Source organism: Hyla sarda, chromosome 4 (genome assembly GCF_029499605.1).
Source record: "Hyla sarda isolate aHylSar1 chromosome 4, aHylSar1.hap1, whole genome shotgun sequence".
In the NCBI taxonomy this organism is placed as follows: domain Eukaryota; kingdom Metazoa; phylum Chordata; class Amphibia; order Anura; family Hylidae; genus Hyla; species Hyla sarda.
Genome location: NC_079192.1, coordinates 95753573 through 95781476, shown reverse-complemented (window position 1 = coordinate 95781476; position 27904 = coordinate 95753573). Strand labels below are relative to the sequence as shown.

The following is a 27904-nucleotide window of genomic DNA, read 5'->3' as shown; positions in this document are numbered from 1 at the left end:
CTTCTCCAGACGGAGGTAGTGCACCCTCGTCCTTTGGGGGGGTTTAACCTGGAACAGTTTTTCTCCATATTTTTTGTATGGGCCATTTATATACTTATATACGTTTATCATATCCCCCCTTAAACGTCTCTTCTCAAGAATAAACAATCGCTCCTCATAGCTAAGATGTTCCATGCCCCATATTAGTTTAGTCGCGCGTCTCTGCACCCTTTCCAGCTCCGCAGTGTCCCTTTTATGGACAGGTGCCCATAACTGAACAGCATATTCCAGATGAGGCCGTACCAATGCTTTATAAAGGGGGAGTATTATGTCCCTGTCCCTTGAGTCCATGCCTCTTTTGATACATGACAATATCCTGCCGGCTTTGGAAGCAGCAGCCTGACATTGCATGCTATTCTGTAGTCTGTGATCTACAAGTACACCCAGATCCTTCTCTACCAGTGACTCTGCCAGTTTAATCCCCCCCTAAGACATACGACGCATGCAGGTTAATAATACCCAGATGCATAACTTTACATTTATCCACATTGAACCTCATTTGCCAAGTGGATGCCCAGACACTTAGTCTATCCAAGTCATCTTGTAACTTATGCACATCCTCTATAGACTGTACCGTGCTACAAAGCTTGGTGTCATCTGCAAAGATAGAAACAGAGCTGTTAATACCATCCTCTATATCATTGATAAATAAATTAAACAGCAGCGGGCCCAGTACAGAACCTTGGGGTACACCACTAATTACCGGGGACCAATCAGAGTACGAATCATTGACCACCACTCTCTGGGTACGATCCATGAGCCAGTGTTCAATCCAGTTACAAACTAAAATTTCCAAACCCAAACTTAACTTACCTGTCAGACGTCTATGAGGGACAGTATCAAATGCTTTAGCAAAATCCAGAAACACTATATCCACAGCCGTTCCTCTGTCAAGGCTTCTACTCACCTCTTCATAAAAGCAAATTAGATTGGTTTGACAACTTCTATCCTTAGTAAACCCATGCTGGTTATCACTTATAATACAATTATCCCCTATGTATTCCTGTATGTAATCCCTTATAAGTCCTTCAAACAATTTACCCACAATGCACGTTAGACTTACCGGTCTATAATTGCCTGGGGAAGACCTAGAGCCCTTTTTGCAAATTATGAAAATAAGGCAACAACAAAATATTCAAAACCTCTCGATTTATTCATTATCTGTTATGAACGCCAAGCACAAAAATACGATTACTTACATGCCTTGGAATGCTATCATCTATATTATTAATGGTTGTCTGAGGAATATTCTGCCACACTGAATGCACTGGGGCACAGGGGAAGATTTAGCAAAACCTGTGTAGAGGAAGAGAGGTGCAGTTGCCCATAGCAACCTATTAGATTGCTGCTTTCATTTTTCAGAGGCCTTTTTAAAAATAAAAATAAACAATCTGATTGGTTGCTATGGGCGACTGCACCACTCTTCCTCTACAAAGGTTTTGATAAATCTCCCCCTCCCATAGACTTGCATTGAGGTGGGTGTGGCATGACATAGCGAGGGCGTGGCCGTTACATCATGACCCCCGCAGCCCACACCCAGCATTCGGAACAAAATGTTGAAGCAGTGGAGTACCCCTTTAAGTGCATCACTTTACTTAACCCCTTAAGGACCGGAGGTTTTTCCGTTTTTGCATTTTCGTTTTTTGCTCCTTGCCTTTAAAAAATCATAACTCTTTCAAATTTACACCTAAAAATCCATATGATGGCTTATTTTTTGCGCCACCAATTCTACTTTGTAATGACGTCAGTCATTTTGCCCAAAAATCTATGGTGAAGCGGGAAAAAAAATCATTGTGCGACAAAATTGAAAAAAAAACGCTGTTTTGTAACTTTTGGGGGCTTCCGTTTCTACGTAGTACATTTTTCGGTAAAAATGACACCTGATATGTATTCTGTAGGTCCATACGATTAAAATGATACCCTACTTATATAGGTTTGATTTTGTCGGACTTCTGGAAAAAATCATAACTACATGCAGGAAAATTAATACGTTTAAAATTGTCATCTTCTGACCCCTATAACTTTTTTATTTTTCCGTGTATGGGGTGGTATGAGGGCTCATTTTTTGCGCCGTGATCTGAAGTTTTTAACGGTACCATTTTTGCATTGATAGGACTTATTGATCACTTTTTATTCATTTTTAAATGATATAAAAAGTGACCAAAAATGCACTATTTTGGACTTTGGAATTTTTTTGCGCGCACGTCATTGACCGAGCGGTTTAATTAATGATATATTTTTATAATTCGGACATTTCCGCACGCGGTGATACCACATATGTTTATTTTTATTTTTATTTACACTGTGTTTTTTTTTTTATTGGAAAAGGGGGGTGATTCAAACTTTTAATAGGGGAGGAGTTAAATGATCTTTATTCACTTTTTTTTTTCACTTTTTTTTTGCAGTGTTATAGGTCCCATAGGGACCTATAACACTGCACACACTGATCTTCTATGTTGATCACTGGTTTCTCATAAGAAACCAGTGATCAACGATTCTGCCGGATGACTGCTCATGCCTGGATCTCAGGCACTGAGCAGTCATTCGGCGATCGGACAGCGAGGAGGCAGGAAGGGGCCCTCCCGCTGTCCTGTCAGCTGTTCGGGATGCCGCGATTAGCCGCGGCTATCCCGAACAGCTCGACTGAGCTAGCCGGGAACTTTCACTTTCACTTTTAGCCGCGCGGCTCAGCTTTGAGCGCGCGGCTAAAGGGTTAATATCGCGCGGCGCCGCGATCGGCGCTGCGCGCTATTAGAGGCGGGTCCCGGCTTCACTATGACGCCGGGCCCGCCATGATATGACGCGGGGTTACTGTGTAACCCCGCGTTATATCGGAAGAGCAGGACGTACCGGTACGTCCTTGGTCCTTAAGGGGTTAAAGGGGTACTCCGGTGAAAACTTTTTTTTTTTTTTTTTTTTTTTAAATCAACTGGTGCCAGAAAGTTAAACAGATTTGTAAATTACTTCTATTAAAAAATCTTAATCCTTCCTGTACTTATTAGCTGCTGAATACTACAGCGGAAATTCTTTTCTTTTTGAAACACAGAACTGTCTGCTGACATCACGAGCACAGTGCTCTCTGCTGACATTTCTGTCCATTTTATGAACTGTCCAGAACAGCATATGTTTGCTATGGGGATTAAAAATGGAGAGAGATGTCGGCAGAAAGCACTGTGCTCGTGATTCAGCAGATAGCTCTGTGTTTCAAACGGAAAAGAATTTCCACTGTAGTATTCAGCAGCTAATAAGTACAGGAAGGATTAAGATTTTTTAATAGGAGTAATTTACAAATCTGTTTAACTTTCTGGCACCAGAGTACCCCTTTAACTCTATGAAACCATTTACACAGTATAGCAGGGGTTAGTGTTCCCATGCTAATCATACCTTTGCTTTGTAACTTAGAGGCTCACAAACTCACTAGTGGCTCACACGTGAGAAATGAAGTGGTGGAGCAGCAAATGACTCACTAAAATTTTAGCCTTTACTTTTCTATCTTCTTACATTCATCTGATGAGGAATGCTCCAGACCAGACCCGTAATATTAATAATTTGATATCTGTAATGCTTTCCAGTTGGATGGATTTTTTCTTAAAGTGGTTATCCAGGGTTAAAAAAAAAACAGAGATGAAATATCTTCAACAAACTATTGTGGCTTAGTTTCCTTGAAGTGAATGGTGCCAAGTTGTATTACCACACCCAACCTGAGAACAGGTGTGGTGATTTTCTTGGAAGAAATTAGCTCTGTTTCCTATTCGTGTATAACCCCTTTACCTAAATAGGACTAAGTCACTCATTGTACTTGAGAAAAGTGTTTGATTCGCTTAGTTGGGAATATCTGTTCCTTGTGCATTAGGAATGGGGTTTTGGTTTATCTTTCCTGACATTGCTGTTTTTTTGTTTTTTATCCACAAAAAACACAGGATCACAGGATAGGAGATAAGTGACTGACTGAGGGGGGGGGGGGTCTGACCTCTGGGACCCCCTGTGATCTCTAGTAGAGAGCCCTAACTGTCCGTGCAGAATGGAACATTTTTTGGGGGGGCCAGATAACTTCTTTTAAAGGGGTTTTCCAGGCCAAAACTTTTTTTTATATATCAACTGGCTCCGGAAAGTTAAACAGATTTGTAAATTAGGAAAAAGAAATGTGGATGTGTGCAGCTCACAACTATTACGCACCGAGGTCAAACAGGGCAAGCAACTATACCTTAATTGCTAAAAAGGGAAACCAGAAAAATATAATGTAGCCCGGACCTTCTAGGTGAGTAAAAAATGGATATACAAGGATCGTGCTTCAATAATAATTATCATTTATTTATAAAAATAAAATTTCAACACTTCTCACAGGGCCCTTGTGAGAAGAGCATACATAATAAAAAGGCAACCTAACAAGATATTAGGCAATGATATTAAAATTAAAATTCTACACTTGGCATAGAGTATAGAATAATAGAATAAAATAGCAAAGTAAAAGCTGTACCATACAAATGTATTAGAAAATTGCTCTTCTAGATGTTTAGGGTAAATATGTCCCTTTTTTTTTTTTTTGGGATACAGTGACAAACAGTCTGTATTGATGGCAATTATTACCGGTCTGTTGATTGTGGCTCAGGCGGTGGATGTTGCTCCCGCAATAGCTAAGTGTCCGTAATGTATACAGTCCACTGTGTGGTGCCTCCGATCATAAGCCTGGTCCAGTCGGGTCTAAGCGTGGTGGCAGTCGCTGTCGGATAAGGCGCTGGCAGGCGCCAAAGATCGTGATGGTGTCCGGGGACTGCTGGCGCTGGCGTGCGCTAAAGTTGATATTCCTCACCGCTTCATTAGTTGGAAAGCAGGACCATGTACTGGAAGGCTGGAGGTTCACCTCGTGGTGCCGGCGTCTGACGTCAGAGCCGGAATGGTTACAGCAAAATAGTTGCACCGGGATGATTGTGCCGGAATGGATCCGAACCGCTGGACCGGGTAAACGGCAAAGCGTGAGCACAAATGGTGGTACAGTTCATAGAATGTAACTGGCCATAGAATTTGGGCACAGTTTTGATACTACTATGCCAGTAGATGAAGACTAGACGCGTTTCAGGGTTGTATGGTATAACCTGATGACTACTGAGGAAAGGGTTATACCATACAACCCTGAAACGCGTCTAGTCTTCATCTACTGGCATAGTAGTATCAAAACTGTGCCCAAATTCTATGGCCAGTTACATTCTATGAACTGTACCACCATTTGTGCTCACGCTTTGCCGTTTACCCGGTCCAGCGGTTCGGATCCATTCCGGCACAATCATCCCGGTGCAACTATTTTGCTGTAACCATTCCGGCTCTGACGTCAGACGCCGGCACCACGAGGTGAACCTCCAGCCTTCCAGTACATGGTCCTGCTTTCCAACTAATGAAGCGGTGAGGAATATCAACTTTAGCGCACGCCAGCGCCAGCAGTCCCCGGACACCATCACGATCTTTGGCGCCTGCCAGCGCCTTATCCGACAGCGACTGCCACCACGCTTAGACCCGACTGGACCAGGCTTATGATCGGAGGCACCACACAGTGGACTGTATACATTACGGACACTTAGCTATTGCGGGAGCAACATCCACCGCCTGAGCCACAATCAACAGACCGGTAATAATTGCCATCAATACAGACTGTTTGTCACTGTATCCAAAAAAAAAAAAAAAGGGACATATTTACCCTAAACATCTAGAAGAGCAATTTTCTAATACATTTGTATGGTACAGCTTTTACTTTGCTATTTTATTCTATTATTCTATACTCTATGCCAAGTGTAGAATTTTAATTTTAATATCATTGCCTAATATCTTGTTAGGTTGCCTTTTTATTATGTATGCTCTTCTCACAAGGGCCCTGTGAGAAGTGTTGAAATTTTATTTTTATAAATAAATGATAATTATTATTGAAGCACGATCCTTGTATATCCATTTTTTACTCACCTAGAAGGTCCGGGCTACATTATATTTTTCAGATTTGTAAATTACTTCTATTAAAAAATCTTAATCCTTCCAATAGTTATTAGCTCCTGAAGTTGAGTTGTTTTCTGTCTAACTGCTCTCTGATGACTCGCGTCCCGGGAGCTGTGCAGTTCCTATGGGGATATTCTCCCATCATGCACAGCTCTCGGGACGTGACATCATCATTGAGCAGTTAGACAGAAAACTTCAGAAGCTAATAACTATTGGAAGGATTAAGATTTTTTAATAGAAGTAATTTACAAATCTGTTTAACTTTCCGGAGCCAGTTGGTATATATATATATATATATATATATATATATATATATATATATATATATATATATAATAAAAAGGTTTTGCCTGGAATACCCCTTTAAGTAAAGCTACAGATGCACTTTAATAGACTAGACATGCACTATACTGCATTTTTTGAATGTCACAAAGAATGGAAATCTGAAAGAAAACCTCTTACATAATAGTGAACAAAATCTAATTCAGGAAAATAATGCACAAGATCTAGTAAATATTGCAGCAATCTGAGACTGCTGGTATAGTAAATCCTCTATAAATATATCCAGATTTATTTCCCTTGTCCCTACATTTTGCAGCAACCGGGGACTGCCATATGCTATCCTCTGGCTCACTGGCATGTACATTTCATAATATTTTCCTCCGCTTTAGAAAGTGAAGGATACACAATGTAGGCAACAAAGCAATAAACTATAGCTAATTGATTTAGCAAAAAAAACAAGAAAGAAAAGCAAAAATGTGAGAAGAGGAGAAAGGCTGATATATATTAGAAATCACAGAGCGGAAAACCTCCAGAGGAAGAGCTCGTTTAAAGTCATAAAAACTTTTCCCATCACCTTTAACAAGTCTCTATGTCTTTATTCCTGGCAGTAAATGAGGAACTCACACATTTATTTGAATTTAACTTTCTTACAAAACCAATTAAGCCTCAAACAACTGTCAGTGCACCCCATCTATCCTGTTCTCTCTTCAGGAACAGACAGCTCCGGTTCTGTGCCGCCACTTCACCGCCTAATTAAGCGTGCGCCGCCATGCACTGCTGAAACGCATTCTCTCCTCCTGTCCGCTGCTTTGTGTCTGTTCTAGATGCCTTATAACAAACATAGTAGGTATATCCCTTATTTACAAGCCCTGGTAAAAAATATGGAATCTACATATAGACACCCAGCATTCAGCAAATATACAAATCGGATGTGACACAAAACAATGTTTAATAGCGGAGTATTCTGGCTTTATGAAACAAGTATTCTTATTAATGGCATATGTTTTTTGTTTTTTTTTATATATTTTATTTTTTAGCCATTAAAGAAAACATTCTAGAATCTTTTGGGGATTATCTTTTTGTTGATATTCCATAACTTTTCCTCAACTTTTTTTTCTCCTCCTTTGCCTTTTTATGGCACCTGAATTTTTTTAGATGCTGACTTCTCTAATGATAAATAATGTACATGAAGATTGTTCCAATTTACTGGAAAAGCAGTGACCGATCTGCTTTATCGGATAGAACCCTGGTATGGAACAATTCCTATAACAAAGTTTCGATGGGGGAGATTTATCAAAGGATTTAGACTGTTTTTTCCTGTCTAAATTTGTCGCACAGAAAGTCGCAGTCTAAATATGTGCGACTTTTCTGCGACTTTTGCTGTAGAGGATTTTTAGAACATGATGCATGCAAGTCTATTTTAGACGGAAATGCATTGGAAAATGCATTGGTGCTGAATTTATCAAGTGCGACTTCTGTGCGACAAGTCGCATCTGCCCAAAATACGCTGAAATGTCAGACCATGTTGGAGCAGGTCTAAATGCAGTTTAAGCTGTAGACCCTGAAGTCTGAGCACAGAATTTATCAAGGGCTGTGAGACCTTTGATAAATTAGGAGCACAATAGACAGGAGGCTACCACATACGCTGGTCTATAAGCATGCCCAGAATAGACTAGATTAGGAAATGTCCCCCAATGTGTTTGAGATCCAGACTGTTTGTGGCCATTTCATTGAGCTGACATGTCTCCTCTAAAGAAAAACTTTAACACACTTATAAGGTAAGGATTGCCATCTCTTCTCAGCCTTTTGCCTAAGATCAAGTGTAGGATCCGTTCTTATCAGTGGGCTAGTCCCTTTCACTGATGTAGGATGGAGGCTGCATGGAGAAGACAGATGGAGAGGAGACGGGGCTGGTACCACGTAACCAGCTCAACGGCTGCCCTGATGTCACCTGTTTCCTCCGGGTCTGGTCATTGGGCCAGGGGATGTAGAGCCAAGGTGCCTCGGGGAGAGGTGACCATGAGGTGCCAAAACTCACTGGGAGAATGGAGCCCACTGAGTTAAAGCACTGCACCATTTACTCTTAATTTACTTAACTAAAAAAAAAATGATGTTTGCCATCTCCCCTTGTCCTTTACCTGACATGTTAGCCCATATCCTATTTTATGAGCTGTCATCTTTGTGTTCCATTAGAATGGAACCAAACAAAGCTTCAAGTGTCATCTCTTTGTATAATATATATTGGTGATTTATCACCAAATATCGCTTACATCCAATCCTCCACACTCTGACTCCTATCTTTAGCCTCTGTAACCTTGTTTTTTTCTCTTAGTTCTGGTTTTCATTTGACTTTTTTTTTTTTTACATGGAAATCCCTTACAGTTTATTCTGCCTTTCAGTTTTTTAACCTGATGTTTTGAAGTCTTCCTTGGTCTATCTGTATGTTTTCCTTTTTATAACCTTCACACCTGCACCAAATTTTACAGCTGACTGGAAATGACAAACACCAAGTATTGGACTCCATCTTGAAGAAGTTTTATAATCCTTTCCAGTGTTAAAACTCCTTTTGTTGAGAGCATGTTTTCTTTCAAATAGCAATGTACGCAGCTCAGTAAATTTTCATGACAAGGTATTAAAGGACAACTGCAGCGGTATGACACTTGACAGTGGTATGACGGTGTTTGATTGCGGGGGGTCCGACCACTGGGACCCCCCTTGATCTCCCTAGCGGGGTGCCGCCATTAGGGCTCATGGTGAGCGCTAAGGCGCGTAGCGTCGACCTAGAGGTCGACAGTGACGCCCCGTCTCTTCCCCGTCCCCATACAGTTCTATGGGGGGGACGGGGAGGCACGTACGCTGCCTCCCCGCCTCTCCCATAGAGATGTATGGAGGAGGCGTGCCGGCTGCAACGTCATGCTGCGGCCAGCACGCCCCCTGCACGGGACAGCCGCGGCCCCGTACAGGAGATCACAGGGGGTCCCAGCGGTCCCCCCGCGATCAAACACTTATCCCCTATCCTGTTTGTAGGGGATAAGTGTTAATCACGCTGCAGATGTCCTTTAACTAGAATTATTTGCTTTTTTAAATGGGCACTCTCATTAAAACTAATTTTAGCTATTGAACTCCTTATGGTGAATAAAAAATCTTTCTAATGTACTTCGTTAAAAAAAAAAAATTAAGTTTTCTATGATTTATTTGTGTTTAAAAAAGCTCCCACTAGGTGTCTCCCTACCTATCCAGAGCACATTCCCTCCCCTCCCCCCCCATATCTTGCACAGACTTTGAACTCCTACTGGCCTGAAATTGTCCAAAATCAGTACATGCAGTCTGGAGTGCTGAGGGGGTCTAAGGGGGGGGGGGGATGCAGCCTTAGCTATTCATAGCTCATCTCACACACTGAACTGCGCTTGACTGTGTAGCAGATCGAGGGAGGAAGTTCTCCCCTGTGTGGCTTCAGATGATGTCACTCCTGCTGGGTGACACCCTTTCTCAGTCTGTGAATCTGAGACTGAGCAGAAAATACAGAGCAATATCAAGGTAGAAAACTAAAAAATAGTAAAAAATAAAGGCGGGGGGGGTATCATGATAGGTGCAGTGAACTGTGAGGATTATAAAATTTAACAAAATCATGAGAGGTACTCTTTAAGTGTAGGAGGGATGCTTAATAAAGCCAGAATGTTCAGCTGTTATACATTGGCCCAGATTTAATTTGTGCCAAAAATAAACACCTTACATGATGTAAACTACATTTACCCTAACCTTTAGACACTTTTTAGACACTTTTTTCCAACATGAGTTTATAAAGTGTATGGCCTCATTATAAGGGTGTGTGGCTTAAGATGTAACACCATGCTCCAAAACATGTGTCCAAATTCTAGTGCAAACAGATTTATCAAACAGCCTGACTCATTGTGATAGATCTGGAACATTCTTAAATTGTCTAAACTAAGTTCGCCCTGTATACGAATTAGACTAGGTTTCCACACGGATTTTTTGACATTTTTTTAACTTAAGCTGCAGAAGTCAAGGGGGAATTTAGCAGGAAGGAGGAATATAAATCCTTCCTTTATATTTACAAATCCTTTAAATACACTTCTGACTTTGCCTCCAAAAGAAAAAAAGGCAGGAAAATACCTGTGGGGAAACCTAGCCTTAAACCGTTTAAAGGGGTTCTCCGGTGCTTAAACATCTTATCCCCTATCCAAAGGATAGGGGATAAGATGCCTGATCGCGGGAGTCCCGCCGCTGGGGACCCCCGGGATCATGCACGCGGCACCCCCTTTGTAATCAGGCCCCGGAGCTATCACGCCCCTTCCCGTAGGCTTGCATTGAGGGGCAGAGCGTGACGTCACACGCCGGTGCAGGCGTGACGTCACACGCCTCCCGCCCTGTAGTCGCCGGTAATCAGTCCCGGAGCGAACACGCTCCGGGGACTGATTGCAAACGGGGTGCCGTTTGCATGATCCTGGGGGGTCCCCAGCGGCGAGACTCCCGCGATCAGGCATCTTATCCCCTATCCTTTGGATAGGGGATAAGATGTTTAAGCACCGGAGAACCCCTTTAAGTAAGTCAGGGCAATTGTTTTGTGTCATATCTATGATTTTCCTGCAAACTTAATAAGCTAGGTGAGCACCCTCTAAGTGTGGGGAATCCATATTTTTGTAAAAGTGTTAAACTACGTATCCACGTTTAAATGGGCACTGTGGGCAAATGGGCAATTTTGATATGTTGTAAAGCATGCATGGTTTTGCAATTGCTTTCATTAGAAAATGTTCAGTATTTCATACTGAAAAAGCCAGTCAAACAATTGTCCCCCTGCCTGCTTGTAAACATACTAGTCCTGCTGTGTCCATGCATCATCACCTATGTCATGGACACACTTCCTTGATTGACAGCTGTGAGCGCAGGACTCACAGCTAGAGGAAAAATCCTCCCACTGTCAGCTTGTGTCCTGCTACTGTCAGTGAGGACAAGCTGGGAGTTGTAGTCTTGCTAATGCTAGGGGAGATGTGAGCAGGCAGCATACTGAGGGAGGGGGCGGAGACCTGCACAGTGAGGCCACGCCCCCTCCCTTTGAGAGGAATTCAGACTAGTGAGCTAAATTAAAAGTGTAATAAAAAAAATAAATAAAGGTGCTAGATACATAAAAATTAGATGTACATGGTCAGGATAAGGTACTGAGTGATATATTTAAAAAAAAAATTGTGAGATCTGACGGGTACGCTGTAAACCTAAACCTGGAAAATATGTCTCTCTTTTCCTTTATATGCTTCTCTTTTCCTTTAGTCAGTGGCCACCCGTGCTAATTGACTAAAAAAAAATTAATCTTAGCCTTTTAACCCCAAATTCCTAAATGAGGCCAAAAATAATAATCACAGAAAGGAGTTATTTAAAGGAATTCTGCCAGCTGTAGATCATGCACAGAGCTCAAGTGCCAAAAAGGTGGTACTGAGCCTCCTTCCCCACCCTTTCCAGCTTTGATTGATGTCCACAGCTCAGTGCTGGAAGACAAGCCCCGTACATCAATCAAGGCAGGGAGGGCTGTGAGCGCAATCTAGAACAGATTTCATTAACCACGCTGATTCTTACATTTTCAGCGGGCATCCTTCTGCATTGACCAGTATTGAAGATGACTCCAATTCTGACCATTTAACCCTTTAGATACTATGGTCAGTAGCGACTGTATCCCCTAATTATTTTGACAGGAGGATGGAACTCACTCTGTAAGCTAACTGGTGTCCTTATGATTCTATTGCTGAGTGCCCTTGGGTTGCCACGGCAATGGGGGGGGGGGGGGCTGTGTCTGTGTGCTTGTTAAGCCCTGTAACACTGATAGTTAGTATTATCATCATGTACTATGTAGTTAATACCTGTTATAAGCCATTTCAGTCTGAGGAGATGCTGCATGCAGGATGTATTATGATTTTTGATAAGTGCGTCTGAAAAAAGTCTGATTGTTCACCATCCCATACCCTAAATATTCTGCACATATGAGTGAATTATATTACCATTTTCTTTTCTAATCTTCACTTTTATAAGCTGTAGAGTTTAGTTTCATTGCTTGCACAACCCTTTTCCGTTGTTAGTCTGTCTACTTTGCCTTGCTGCAGGTCTGAGCTTCATCTATGTCTCTGCATGCTGCCCCACGCTGGCTGCGTCACACAAGACAAAGTGCCTGGTACAGGGCAGATAGATGGAGGGCCGGCCCGAGGAAGGCGTCTTGATGAAGCAGTTCAATTAAAAGCACAAGCATTTACATGGTGTAATTTCCCTAAATTGCCAGCGAGTCCCTGCAGACGGCAGTGTTTGGGGGGGGATTGATCAGAACATTGATTTTGGCTGAAGATGATAAATTTCTGCTGGTTAGTTAAAGTCATTCTGCGCTGGGTCTTGGGCTGCAGTGCTGAACAGCTTCTTTATCGGATGCTTAAAACAGGACTTATTTCCCAAGGCCGCTGGGTTTGTTCTCCGCTCAAGCTATTCCCAAACCATCTCTTACTCAGATGATTTTTGCTTAGCTTCTGTATGCAGATCAATAGGTGATTGAAACTGATTAAAACTTAGGCAACCAGTTACCGGCACCAGTTTAATTAGAAACAGGCTGATTCTTAAATGAAAAGACATTCAGAGCAGTTTTTTTTTTCTTTGCATACTTAAGCGTCACGCAAAATAAAAAGGCCCATTTAAAAGGTTTGTGCCTACATAGCTCCTGGGACTTTAGTTGCGCATCTGACAATGGAAAGCGCTGCCTCACTTACTGTAGATACTTATAGAAAGGTTTAAATTAAATACTAACCTTCAACCTAGTTTTAGTGTAGAAGTGTATGCTTGATGTCATGGGAGAAGGTCTGAGTCATTGGCGGGAATTTCATTGCTTACTAGTAACTATGTAATATATGGGATTGTCTCCTGATAATAAGAATATTAGAGGCCACTGAGGAGGTCTATGACCATATAAAGCATTTAGCATTGACAATAAGTCTGTTCATACATGCCCTAGCACTCTGAGGTGACTCGTAATCTATACAATACAATAATACATTACACTTATCCCCTATCCACAGGATAGGGACCGACCACTGGGACCCCCCCCCCGATCTCCCTAACGGGGTGCCGCTATAAGCGCTCATGGTGAGCGCTAAGGCGCGTAGCGTCGACCTAGAGGTCGACGGTGACGCCCCGTCTCCTCCTCGTCCCCATACAGTTCTATGGGGGATGCGGGGAGGCACGAATGCTGCAACGTCATGCTGCGGCTGGCACACCCCCTGCACGGGAGAGCCGCGGCCCCGTACAGGAGATCACCGGGAGCCCCAGCGTTCGGACCCCCCGCGATCAAACACTTATCCCCTATCCTCAAGATAGGGGATAAGTGCTTGTAACGCTGCAGATGTCCTTTAAGGTCAGGTACAAGAATGTGGATACTCTAAGGCTGCATTCACATCACGTTTTAGAGGTATGGCAGCTAGATCTGATGGAAGTTAATAAAACATCTGCTTCCATATCCCCGCTGGACCTGTGCCACACCCTATTCATTTCAATGAGCTGGAAAAGGTTAGTGCTGCACCAAAAACTGTAGTCTGCTTTGGTTTCAGTCCGGCGACAAAAACTGATACGGTCCAAAAATAAGCTGGCCAGAGTTACAAGCTGACTTTGGGGGTGCAGCAAGGGTCCAGATGGGCTGTCTTTTAAATTCTCCCATCGAATCTGGCTGCCGTATTCCCAAATTGCGATTAAAATGCAGCCTAGGCCACAATTTGTTCCATGCAGACTAGACTGAGATGTGGAGTCTAAGGAATCCCCTACTTTTCACTCTTAAGCCCTACAAGGAGGTATGCTCTTGATTTTTGAAGGTGGTGCCTATGAGGCAGTGGAGAGACCAGAAATGGAGCCATAGGTTGTTACCAGGAAATCAATTAGAATGTGACAGGCCAAAGAATTAGTGGAAATTTAGGAGTTAGTCAGAAGTCAGAACCAGGAGTAGAAGAATAAGTACTGTTCAGACAGTCCAAATGACCAGGCAAAGCATAGTAGGGAATAAGGATAAGGTAAGAATCCATCAGTCAGAGTTGGAGGAGCGTGTCTGACAGTAATAGGAAGAACAATACTAGAGTTGAGGGTGGAAGTAACCGTTTTCTTCCACGGAAACTAAGGTGTAATACATGCACCTCAGCGACTGCAGTTTATCCATTTTGAAACTTCTGCTTTATGGAATGGATTTATCTGCATCCACACTGTATGATCTTGTTAGGTGTGCTGAAGTATGAGTATAAAAAGGTTTCAGCAATACTTTTTACACACGCCTCAGCTTGCTCCTGGATCATTGTTGATGTGGCTCTTGACTCCCCCAATGAAGTGCCCCAATTGAAACAACCCTTGCCCCTAGCTCATTCCAGTACCCTGGAGGGCCCAGCAGTATTGCTCCAAAAATGTCACCACACACAGGGTGCTGCAGCCAATCTCTGGCCTTAGTGATCTCACACAGGTTATGTGTACGGTGACATCCTTGGAGCATGTCTTATGGGGGCTTTAGTGCTGGACTGAGAGCAAGCTGTGAGGAAGTGAGGTATAGGTTTCTTTATTTCTCCTACCATCCCCTGTCCCATAATATTTTTTTCATAATCCTTGAAAACCCCTTTAGCTACTTTGTTATGGGAAACATTGCATTATACTAAATCTACTTCTGAGATACTGCTAGTTTTAGGCTCTGTTCACACTAGGGTTATGTCTTTGGTTTATAATGAACCCATAAACTCTGTTACTGTTCCATTTTCCAGAGAACCTGACAACACACGTGACTTTAATGAGGTCCACCAGGACTCTGGTACTTTTGATGGCAAGAACAATGCTATAGACTGATATTGTGACCCTAGAATAAACTGGAAAGGTTGGGAGAAACCCTGTAGCATGAACAGACCCTCACAGCCAGTTAGGAAGAGGTTGCAGAGTTTGCAAGACTTTTCCTACTGCCTTGAGTTAGTCAGTCTCTTCCAAAGATGGGAGGAAGCACTCAACACACAGTGAGTTAACAGTCCCTCTGCCGGTTTAGAAGTATGCAAATGGTGCAGACAGACAAGTAATTACTGCATCTGCTACAGGCTCATTTAAAGGACTGGCTGTTAAGTAAGACAGAGGTGCGTGGAAGGTGTGTGTTACAATGTAACCAGATCTGCTATTCAGGCTGCATTAATCACTTTACAGTTTGTGTGTTTGGGGTAAGTTGAGGCATTTGAGACCTCCAACTAAAGACTCCACATTCGCTTTCCTTCCTTGTGACATGTGCCCACCACCCACCTGCGCTCTCCCATTGTGACCCAAATCATCCCCATAATTAAATGTTAAATTGGTACTGTCAGTGATCTGTAAACCAAACCAGGCGTGTACCGTGCACAGGAAACTTAACCCAGGCCTCCACGGGTGAATTGGCGCACACCATAATTAAATCATTAAGCCTCCCTTTTTTAATTGCTTGGGAAACTGTAGAGGCATCTCTGGGTGCGGAGTCCACTTACATGATGGGCTAATTAATTTGGCACTGAGTTGGGTACAAGACGTGTTAAGGATTTATTTCAGATTTCTCCCCATTTGGTTTCCTCTTTAGTTCCCATTTTCCTCTTTAGTTCCCATGTCTAAAAATACGGATATGTTAATTCACAACATACTGAGAAGTAATGACACTCAATGTGTAGAGTATGTTCACACATGGTATAGTAATTGAAAATCTGAAAAAATACAATATGCCATTTACATGCTACAAAAACATGCATTTTAAGGCATTTAATTTTTTTTTTTTTTTTTGCCATTTTCATCTGGTTCATCTGTAAAGTAGCCCTTCTCCAGAAGGAAGAGAGCTTGCTCTTTGTGCCACCTACTGGAGGTACCATATCTTGGGCCTTTTTATAGTGCCTTGAAACAGGATTAAATAAGATGCCAAAAAATCTGTGGACAGTTGTTTAAATCAGGTTTTTGTTATATATATTTTAGAGCATTTTTGTGGGTTTTCTTTTCAATTTTTGTCTTTTCACTATGTATATTATGAAATAATCCTAAAATCTTGCAATTTTCATTTTTACCACGAAGCCTAAAATTGAGACTTCCTGTTTTGGATGTGATAAAAAGGAGACCCCAGTAGGTAGAGAAGATAATAGATGCAGCTCATCCTTCTCCTTCATGGGAAATGATCTTTTGTAAAGGTCACAGAGCATGACCAGTAATATTTCCCAGTGGAGCTGAATCCTCCTGTGCTTTACCTGGTATTCTATGCAGAAACCCATGTAGAGATAAGTAGAACAAGAATAAAAGGAATGTGCACTGGTATGGAAATGCTCTGGATAAATATGCACTTGAATCTACATTTACCCTGTTTCCCCAAAAGAAGGACATCCCCCCCCCCCCCCCCCCCCCCAAAGAAAAAAATAAGGCCTACTTTACGTTACCAGGACAAGCTGCCATGTGGATGTTAGAGCAAAAATAATATAAGACACTGTCTTATTTTCGGGGAAACGGGTATTAAAAATATCAATACATTTACAAGCAGTTACTCTTTTTGGGAGGATACAGTAATTTTACCTTCCTTAGATTGATCTGGAAGCCATGCCCTGTATATCAATCTTTCAGGGAAGGGAGGGGGAGCCAGGAGGTTAGTGGGTCTGCGGCACTTGAGCAGCTCAGCCCTGCAGCTCCTGGACATTTTAGCAGCACAGTCAACAGTGGCATGTAAGTAACACCGATACTATGGTCTGTATAGCTGAATCTGTAGCCGCTTGAAATGATCTAAAAGATTTCCTTTAAACAATGGCCCTTAAGTAATAAGGAAGTGGCTCCCAAAACCAGAGCTTAGATGGTTTAGGTATTATTTATTCTGCACCTGGTAACCTGCCCTACTAAACTTTCATAGTAATTTGTATGAAACCCAAGCAAGATCTCTAATAGATATTCTAATATAAACAGATCTGTTTTGGTAACAGAACCTTGCCTACAGTGCTAGTGGGCAGCTGCACAAATCTGTATATCTGTCATTGGTCTAAAGATTGTGTGAGATCAATGGACAAAAACTTGGGCATTCTGAAAGCACTTGTACCATGGTGCTAATGACTTGTCCTCCCAGAACGAGCAGCGCTGATGAAATAATCAATGTTTTCACCTTTGGATCTTGGGCTGTTAGGCTCCCAGACAACAGGAGCCTATTAAAGGAGTAGTGCAGTGAAACATAACTTATCCCCTGTTCAAAGTATAGGGGATAAGTTATAGATCGCAGGGGGTCCGACCGCTGGGACCCCCGCAATCTCCTGAACGGGGCCCCAACAGTCTACTGGAAGTGACCGTTCCGACCTCCCGCAGTAAGCCATAGCCGACTCGCCCCCTCCACTTATCTCTATGGGATACATGGAGGGGGCGTGTTGGCCGCCGCTCCGTATGGGGGTCAGCACGACCCCTTACAGCAGACTGTTGGGGCACGATTCAGGAGATTGCGTGGGTCCCAGCAGTTGGACCCCACGTGTTCTATAACTTATCCCCTATCCTTTAATCAGTTTTCTTCATGTTGTACTCTGTGTTCCATAACATAGCACACACTCGTTTTTGGGAGATGGTGCACTATGATGCAGGTTTGTGTGAGGTTGTTTTTTCTTATTTATAACATTTTTATTTAGCTACTCTGCCCGAAGTTGACACAGAGAATACATTCCTTCACAGTTTTATAAGGAATAACAGTGCTGTCTTACGAAGACTTGGTTACTCAGATCGCCTTCTTTCCCATCTCCGTCTCCTTCTTCCACTAACCTGCAGACACTTGAAGTTCGTACTTCTTGTAGATCTTACTAGAATTACTGACACGACTCTTCTCTTGGAAGAGTTAGACACTAAGTGGCAGTAAGGAAAAGTAGCACATATTTTAAAGAAATTGAAACCTTCATTACATAGCGTTTTATGAGAGAGGAACTGAGAGACTTTATAGTCTCATTTAGATATACTATTTGGTACTGTAATGTACAGCTTCAGGGTTTTTTTTTTGGAAGTCTTAATAAGACAGGGAGATAGTGGGTTGGTGGGGGGGCTGAGCCACAAAGGTATTTTAGGATGTTTTTATGATAGACTGTACCATAATCTACTGCATTGAGAAAGATGCATGGCATAATATGAGCAGTAGTATACCTACCCTAAGTGTGACAGATTTTACGTATGGGGTGATCCGCTGGGGTATATAGTACAGTTAAAACTAACAGCCACAGAATTATTTCTTCTTCATCTTTAGGAATACATCTTTTATAAACACACCTTTGTGAAAAAGGAGAATATCAGCAACATTAAAGCTATCTTCAGAAGTCATCTGCTTACATTTTAGGGGAAGGGAAAGAATTAGCCAGTTGTTCAGGGCCTCTGTTTTTAAGGGGTTCCCCATGGATTTGATGCTTCAGGAGCAACCTATGAGTAGAATATACCTTCACTTACCGGAACCACCAGGGGCTTTTACTCCTTCAATATTAAAGGGGTACTCCACTGCTCAGCGTTAGGATCAAACCGGGAGCTTGTGATATAATAGCCGCATCCCTCTCATGACGTCCCATCCCGCCCTCTCAATGCAAGTCTATGGGAGGGGGCGTGACAGCTGTAATGCGCCCCCCCATAGACTTGCATTGAGGGGGGGGGGGCGGTAAGTCACGAGCTCCTGGCGCGGCTCCAGCGTTCAGAACAGTTTGTTCCAAACTATGAGCAGCGGAGTACTCTAAGTGTTATGTGGACTCTAAGAAGGGTTGTACATGATTAGAAAACCATGGCTGCTCTGTTAAGAAACAGTGCTGCACCTGTACACGGGTTTTGTATGATATTGCTGCTCAACTTTACTTATCAGGCATTTTTTTCTAATAAATATACCGTATGTATGTGTGTGAGGGTATATATATATATAATATAATATTTTTTGTTAAATGTGCATTTTTACTTGGGAATCCAATGGCTAATACCAGCTATTAGAGTAAGACAAATATTAGAAAAAGCCAAAGCCTGGTAAACATTACACTTTGCACTTTTTTGAATACTATATTAACTGTCTGCAACAAAAAGTAATCTATTCTCTTCTTACAGGGCATACCACGTGCCAAGTGGAAAGATCCTGGCAGTGAAGGTAAGAAAATACTATGTTAAAGAAGCATTCCAGATTTTTGTGTATATAGTGCAGCTTAGGCTAATATTAGTGAATAATGTGGAGCTTCTGTTTATGCCTTTTACTTACCTCTTTTGCTGATGTGATAGGCATAGGATAGGCTCCATTTTTGTCTTACAAATGCACAATGATGTGGGTTATTTAATGCAGCCTAAATTACCCATGAATCCTTTGTCTTTGGCATTTGAATATTTGTCATCTCATTAGGCTACTAGTGCTGGAGATCATCCAGGTGAACTCATTAGACTCATAAGTGGGTTGGGGGTCAGTTCCCTTTGTGCAGTTTTTATTCGTTTTATTAGTCAGTAAAAACAAGTGCGTTTTTCTAGAGAAATGTTTCCATGACGAAAATGTGATTAGACGCATGATCACAATTGAAGTGTTTTATAAAGATTTGACATCTTTAGGCTGTGTTCACATGCTTAATTTTAACTACATTTTTCAAACTTTTTCAAAATAGTGTTAAAAATTACACATTTTTACCGTACTTTGTGCATTTGCGGTACAATCTCCATTTGTGCCATGATTTGGGGAAAGTTACAGCAAAAACAGAAAAAGCAGCGAGAAACTCAATGGCCCTCATTTACCATTGCAAACCCGACATGTTTTGTCGGGTTGTGCGCCAGATTCTGTCGCATTGCACCAGAAATTCTGCCTGCACCAGAATTTGCGTCAGAATTGAAAAAACCCTGACTAACTCTCCATTTTGCTAAGAAAACCGAAAAAGGGGGCGTGGTCGTCTGGAACCCGAAAAGGGGCGTGTTCTCGTCGTCTGAAAAAAAAATAAATAAATAAATAAACATATTTACTAAGGTTTCCACATAAAATGTGGTGGATTTGAGCTGAGGAAAACCAGACAGATCAGAGCATGTGTAAAAAAATAAGGAAAATGTAGGGAAAGTGGAAAATGTAGGGAAACCTTAGTAAATACCGTGGAAAATAAATTGTAGGGAATTAAAACCCACAAAGAAACCTACACAACACTCTTAGTAAATGAGGGCCAATATGTGAAAACAGCCTCAGGGGAGGTGAATATCTATTATATATCCTGATCCCATAGAGATAGCAGATAGAGTTGGGAGGGGTATGGAAGCTTGTAGGAGGGATCTGGTAGGTGATGATGTTATCCTGTTGTCCACAGGAAGTCAGTCTGACATCCTGTTGTAACCATTAGGTACTGGAAGATTTGGAAAGTCAGATTTGTGATCACATGACTAAAGTAATAAAACACATGTATGCAGCTGTGCTAGACTAATAACAAATGGAGCCTCTTGAGAAAGGGATTGCCCGAAACACGTGTCGAGGTGGTAGGAGCGTGGGGACGTGTTCAGCATGTTACCGACAGGTACAGTACTTGATCTAATTATTATATGACGGCATGCTGATAGGGACACTGTACATTCAATTGTATCTATATATTGGGTTCCCCACATCCTGCCTTTTGTGTGTGTGTGGGGGGGCATTTTTAAGGGTGGGTATTTTTTTATGGGTTTTTTCTACCTATTGTTATTGATTGTGATTAATAAAGAGATGTTGGTTACATAATTTTTTTCTGGGCTAATTTTTGTATGTATATAATTGAGTTTTGGATTAGCCGCTAGGCTTGTAGGTAATATAATAACAAATGGTGCTGTATCACCACTGATGGTGAGTGTGCATGATATAGGCAAAAAAAACGAGAGCTTCTTTATTGTTTACATTGTGCCCTTTGATGGTTTAGTGCCTCTATTTGCTTAACATACTTAAACATGTATATGTATATGAGTTTGTTCTTTTTCCCCCCCTCCACAAGCTACCATGGCATGCCCATAGAGTTCAATAGACCCCTATACATATTTGTGTGAGATCATACCTCCTCTTCTAAAATGTCTATCAGCATAAAAGTGGGCGAACAGGAATATCACAGGAATATCTTTTGAAGGTGTCCCAGAATGGTTATTTTCCCTCCTACAAATGACAGATATTTTTTTTTATTCCATACTCTTCTGTATAGCAGTATGCTACAATTTTTTGGGATTTACCAAAAATATATATATTTTTTCCTTCCAGTGATTTTTCTACAACAAATCCCATACAAGACGAAGCACATGGTAACAAATTGTGATTTTCATTAAAAAACAAATAAACCTATGATTCAACAATATCCCTTATAAGGGTATTCCAGGAAAAAACTTTTTTTTATATATATATCAACTGGCTCCGGAAAGTTAAACAGATTTCTAAATTAATTCTATTAAAAAATCTTAATCCTTTCAGTACTTCTGAAGTTAAGGTTGTTCTTTTCTGTCTAAATCCTCTCTGATGACACCTGTCATGGGAAACGCCCAGTTTAGAAGAGGTTTGCTATGAGGATTTGCTTCTAAACTGGGCGTTTCCCCGAGACAGGTGTCATCAGAGAGGATTTTGACAGAAAAGAACAACCTTAACTTCAGAGGCTCATAAGTACTGAAAGGATTAAGATTTTTTAATAGAAGTAATTTACAAATCTGCAATAATCGAAGAAAAAAAAGAAGGCCGGATGAAGTATACCTGTACGAAACAAACCGGTTAGTCGCCTCTGAGCCTCCCGTTTCATCCATCTGTCCATCTGCTTCCTCGCTCTGCCTCCATTTGTTCGGTCATCTTGGCGGTGAGTTGCAGGATCTTTTTTCTTCGATTATTGCATATTTGTTCTTATTCCTTGGATCCCGGCACCACCACTAGAATACAATTTATTATATTGGTTGGACTGCTTTGTTTTACCTTTGACACGTGGACTCCTATTGTTGTTTGTACACACCACTTCCACCCGTATTTTGTACATACGTATTTTTGGTATGTGCCTCCCTTTACTACGTCTTCATTTATTATATAATTTACAAATCTGTTTAACTTTCTGGAGCCAGTTGATATATATATAAAAAAAAGTTTTTTCCTGGAATACCCCTTTAAGTCTTTACTTCCCTGGTCACTATATCAGTGGTTAGATTGCCTGGCATTGTCAAGTTACCACTGGATTTAGGATTAGAGGATTTAGAATTCTGGTAGATTAAACATGTACAATTTTAAAGGGTTTTACAAAACCAATTTGGATATACCCTATCAAGAAATTTTAGTAGAGGGTAGCTTATTCTGTTTAGGATGCTTGTTTCTTTGCCAGAGGGGAGAAAGGTTGAAAAGAGGGTCTTTTTTTTTGGGGGGGGGGGGGGGGGGGTTAAAGGACCTATCCTGTCCAGTATTATAAAGACATCCCAATTACCTAAATGACCATGTGCAAGGTAGGAGATATTCCGGTTGAAGATTCTGTCCGAGTGGCCACCGCTGAAATCATTTGTGCTAGACTGCGCAGACCTGCGCCATCACCACTTACAGCAATGCAGTCTGTGTGTTATTCTGCCAAAAGAACATGCACATTTTTTCATAGTGTAAATTTTCCGCCACTGAAATTCCACAGTGTGAATGGATCAACCAAAGACCCTTTCACGGCAATGTTAGATTAGTGCAGTGGAATTTCTGTAGAGTAAATGAGTCTTAAGGCTGATAAACGAAAAGAGGGGAATGAATAATATTATTTTTTATAGAGAGAGTCGAAACGGTAGCTCAAATTATTTGGAGTGTTTTCCTAATGTGCATGACACTTTGTTCCCTTTAACACTGAAAGTGTCCCCCTTCTTCCCCCCCCCCCCCCCCCCCCCACACACACACACACATTTTCATGAATCTTAACTGCCTATTGCCACCACTAGGGGGTGGTAATCTGTATACTGTTGTGTATTGTGTAAACTAGAAAACAAACAATCAAGTCCTTAGGGGAGGCAGCTAAAGTAGGAGGCTTTGGTGCTATGTGTTAGGTAAACTAAAATAGATATTGTCAAACATTTCAATAAAGCCTAAAATGAAAAACTTGACCTGCATTGATAGGTACAAGTGATGGTTAAGGTTGGAAATGTGTTTGTATGGTATTAAAGGACAACTGCAGCGGTATGACACTTATCCCCTATCCACAGGATGGGGGATAAGTGTTTCATTGCAGGGGGTCTGACCGCTGGGACCCCCCCCCCCCCCCCCCGCGCGATCTCCCTAACGGGGCGCCGCCATTAGCGCTCATGGTGAGCCCTAAGGCGCGTAGCGTCGACCTAGAGGTCGGCGGTGACGCCCCGTCTCCTCCCGCCTCTCTCATAGAGGTGTATGGAGGAGGCGTGCCAGCTGCAACGTCATGCTGCGGCCGGCACGCCCCCTGCACGGGACAGGTGCGGCCCCGTACAGGAGATCACAGGGGGTCCCAGCGGTCGGACCCCCCGTGATCAAACACTTATCCCCTATCCTGTGGATGTCCTTTAAATTGTTCTCTCGTACATTTATCGGAAAATTAATTGGTTTTCAAAGTCATCTGATCTCATGGACACCAAACCCCACCACTTCTTCTCAGACAGACCCCCCTCACATGTAATAATTGCTTACAAATTTTCCTGATAAGCTGTGTGCATACATGTAAGTTGTCACTGTGTTCCTCGGCCCTCCGGCATATAAAGAATGGGGAGGCAGATAACCCTGTTCACGTGGACATGTAATCCCATCCTATGCCCTGCAGTGGTTTACTTTCTGAAGAAGACAATTATGTCGCCGGTGATTAAGTGAATTAAATCTGAACATCAGCTTAATGTGACCTGGGATGTTTACTGTGTTTTTCTCTGGCGCGGTTTGTGTACAAGGTCTCCTCTGACAGATGTTGATAGATTGCTTTATTTAGAATTGTATATTTTAAGAGTTTCTAGCTAATTTAAACAGAACAGCAGAAAATTAATCACCCGCAAGAGTCCACATACTATGTGACTGACCGACCTCTCGGGGTGGCGGGCTGAATAACCAACAGCTAAGGACTGCAAAGTAATGTCAGGTAACACCCCAGCGTCTAGGCAGCATAATAGAATACATGCAATATGAAGCCATAATAATCAACAAATGTATTTTGGAATGCCTAATGGCCTCATGCATATGGCAGATATAGGTTCCATACAACTTGTAAGATGCCTTAGTAGGACAACTGTATGAGTATATTGTCCTATCCTGTATCTCTGTGTGCAGAGATAAATCACCTGTCCTTTTAAATGCTACATTTCTGGGCAGAGTCACAAGGTAGGAATTTTGAAAAGCTAAGTTACAACTTCTGTATTGTTGACCATCATTTCCAAATGTTGATGTAACTATGAAATTGTTGCATCCAATATAACTTGTCAAATTAATGCTTATTTATGCCAGTGATTTTTTTTAAATGTTATTTTTGGGGAAGGATTCTACTCGTATAAACTTTTAGGTAAGAATACAAACAAGAATGGCTAAAATAAGATACGGCTCTTGGCTGAACCGTAGATGAAATGCCCATCATCCCTCCTAATCCTATCCTCTGGCAGTGATTTATCTCCCAAGAACAAAAGGGTCGGGCAGTTGACATCCAGTGTGCCCAATCTTTGTTTTCTCCGGGAATGGAGCAGCCATTAGATGGTTGGCAGGTCCCACCAAATAGGTCTTTAGGGGAAAGCAGTTGAAACGACTTATTGTTTTCTAGAATAGTCTAAGCCTATGAGAAAAAACTAATGTTTTATTAAAGGGGTATTCCAGGATTTTTTTTTTATTTGACGATGGTACAGGGGTTGTAAAGTTAGTGTAGTCCATATTATAGTGTCTGTACCTGTGTGTGATGGTTTTCTCACAATTCTTCTGTAATTTTCACCCCACTATTTATTTTTACCAGCATACAAAATGACTGTTGTCTCGGATTTTTCCCAGCTTGCAATGCGGCTGAGACCTGACTCGCCAGTCAGCTGATGACAGGGAGCCTGTCTGCTTCAATGGGTGGAGCGATTGCTTGGTGGGAGAGAGATCAATCTGCAACTAATGCAACAGCTGTAGGCACCCTGATTGAAAACCACAGGTCTTTTGTTTCAATTTGTGGGGTGGCTGATGTGTGGGAGGGAGGGAGGAAAATGGAATTATGGGATTTGTAGTAAAAAATAAAAAAAAAGGTAAAACAGGAAATACAAGTTCACAAAAAGCTAACCACAGTGTTATGGTAATCTCATGACATAGCCATTTAGCCCAAAGACAAGCGCAGATCCTTCCTAAGCATGTCCATTACTGTCTGCCAGGTACCTACTAAAATCACCTTATGGTCAAATGTTAAGTGTCCAGTGGGCATTCATATTTCATTGACATGCCCTGGTTTATTGGTGCCAAACCCTCCCCATTTTTTCTCCAGTTTTGTTTGATGTCCTCATCCAATGTCCTTTCCTTGAGACCTCAATCAAGAGCAAAGGGATTGCCCTCAATAACTCCGGGTACTTCATTGGAGAGAAAAAACATGGGGTTACTTCTTTACCCAAGCCCCATTTAGGTGTAAAGTCTGCTTACAGACATCTGTCTCCTACAATTCCTATATTCCATTCCTCTATTTGTACGTCGCCCACTTGTGGTTCTGACCCATCAACAGACTATATAATCAGCCCCTTATCTAGTATTCTTTTCTTATCCTTAAAAATAACAGAACGAGTCTATTTCCTTGGGGACAGAGCCCCCTCCCTTACTTACACAGCATTCTGACCTGTCCCTGGGGCATGTTCCTCCCTTGGCTGCACCTGACACAGGTTAAATGCCTCTCACTCTTTAATTGAGTAAAATTGCTATGATGTAGCAGCAAATTATTTTTTTTTCAAGTTTTTCTGCGCTGAAAAATGTAAGTGAGTGGAGTTGGCAAATGACTATTGATTTGGGGAAGTGTGTTTTAAATTTCTCTTGGCAGTTCTATATTACACTTACAAGCTGGATTAGTCAGAGCGTTTATAAATAACCCTAAAGCAAGCTTGTGATTGAAACAGGTTGCGTCTTATTCTATTCCTTTCAATGCCAGCGTTCTGAAATTTAATTTATGCCTTCGCATATCGGGTGTCTATATTCCTCCCCCTTCTACATATAAATCTTAATTTATATGTCTGTTCTGACGGCTGCACAGATATACGAGTGCATTGTATAAGATGCCGTCAAGACACAATTGTCTATATTCTCTCTGTCAGTGCCAGAGGGAACTCCAGCACACAGTAAGAAATGAAGGGATCACACTTAAAGGCTAGGTTACTCCCTGGCAGGTCGTGTATGTTTTTTATTTATTTCTTTCTTTTATATGACTAGGACTCGATATTTGATGGGTGGCACAATAATTTCTACATGATCCATTAACTTTTAGGAGTGTTGCTTGATACGATGAGATAAGGGTTTGAGATAATGTGGAGGCAATGCTGTCATGGCCAATAAGCACTTAACTAGAGTCCATTTGCCCTTTAAATGATAAAAGATATGTGAAAATTCTTAAAAGAAAACTGTCAGAATAGTCACCCGCACAAACCAGTGGTACTGCCTGGTAGTGCGGGTGATGCTGAAAAAAACGAATGCTTACAATGCCTGGATCCATTGCTCCGTTCGTCTGATATCTCCTCCTTTCTGAATATGCAAATTAGCAGTAAGCGGCATGGGCGGGGTTACGATTCAGCCTTTGGGCACTGTGACGTCAGCGCTGTTTCTTTGGCTCTCAGCCGAGCTAATCATTATTCACTGTCTCACTCCGCCTCTCCCCCCTCCACCCCGCTCTGTAATCGCGTTTACTGCGCATGTGCAGCCTCCTTGCTACACCCGGAAGCGGCCTCAGCGCGGTTGTGTAGCCACTCTGAGGCCGCTTCCGAGTGTAGCCAGAAGGCTGCACATGTGCAGTAAATGTGATTACAGAGCGGGGAGGAGGGGGAGAGGCGGAGGGAGACAGTGAATAATGATTAGCTGGGCCGAGAGCAGAAGAAACAGCTCTCAATGTACCAAGCACACAGCAGAATTTCTGTAGCAGATGTTTTCACGGGGGGAAAATCTTAATCCTTCCAGTACTTATCAGCTGCTGTATGCTCCAGAGGAAGTTGTGTAGTTCTTCCTAGTCTGACCACAGTGCTCTCTGCTGACACCTCTGTCCATCTTAGGAAATGTCCAGAACAGGGGAGGTTTTAGATGGGGATTTGCTTCTACTCTGTTCGGACAGAGGTGTCACCAGAAAGAGGTGTCATCAGACACGAACAGAGAAAGATCTGCACTCTAGAGCATACAGCAGCTAAGTACTGGAAGGATTAAGATTTTTTAATACAAGTAATTTACAAATACGTTTAACTTTCTGGCACCAGTTGATTTGAAAACTTATTTTTCCCACTGGAGTACCTCTTTTTTTCTTTGTCTTGTGAGCATCAGTACAACAAATTATTGTGCTTATGCTTTGCACATTTGTAAACTCCTGCTTGTCTAAGCTTAAATTTTGATACAGAAATGTAGTTGTGTAACTGCAAATTTTAGATATAAATTTCTTGTTATTGTCCTCATGACCCTGCTTTATACGTATCACGTCACACGTGCTCCTGGGTACGTTGCAGTCCCCAGATCTGC

The 27904-nt window shown here is 41.9% G+C and overlaps 1 protein-coding gene across 5 annotated transcripts in view; it reads left to right on the top strand.

The window, feature by feature from the left end:
- MAP2K5 (mitogen-activated protein kinase kinase 5) overlaps positions 1-27904 on the top strand; it is a 178019-nt gene that overhangs the window by 74861 nt on the left and 75254 nt on the right. For all 5 annotated transcript variants that reach the window (XM_056571648.1, XM_056571650.1, XM_056571651.1 and 2 more), the window contains one exon: positions 19381-19420. In XM_056571648.1, the coding sequence (XP_056427623.1) occupies positions 19381-19420 (40 nt within the window). The remainder of the gene's footprint in view (positions 1-19380; positions 19421-27904) is intronic.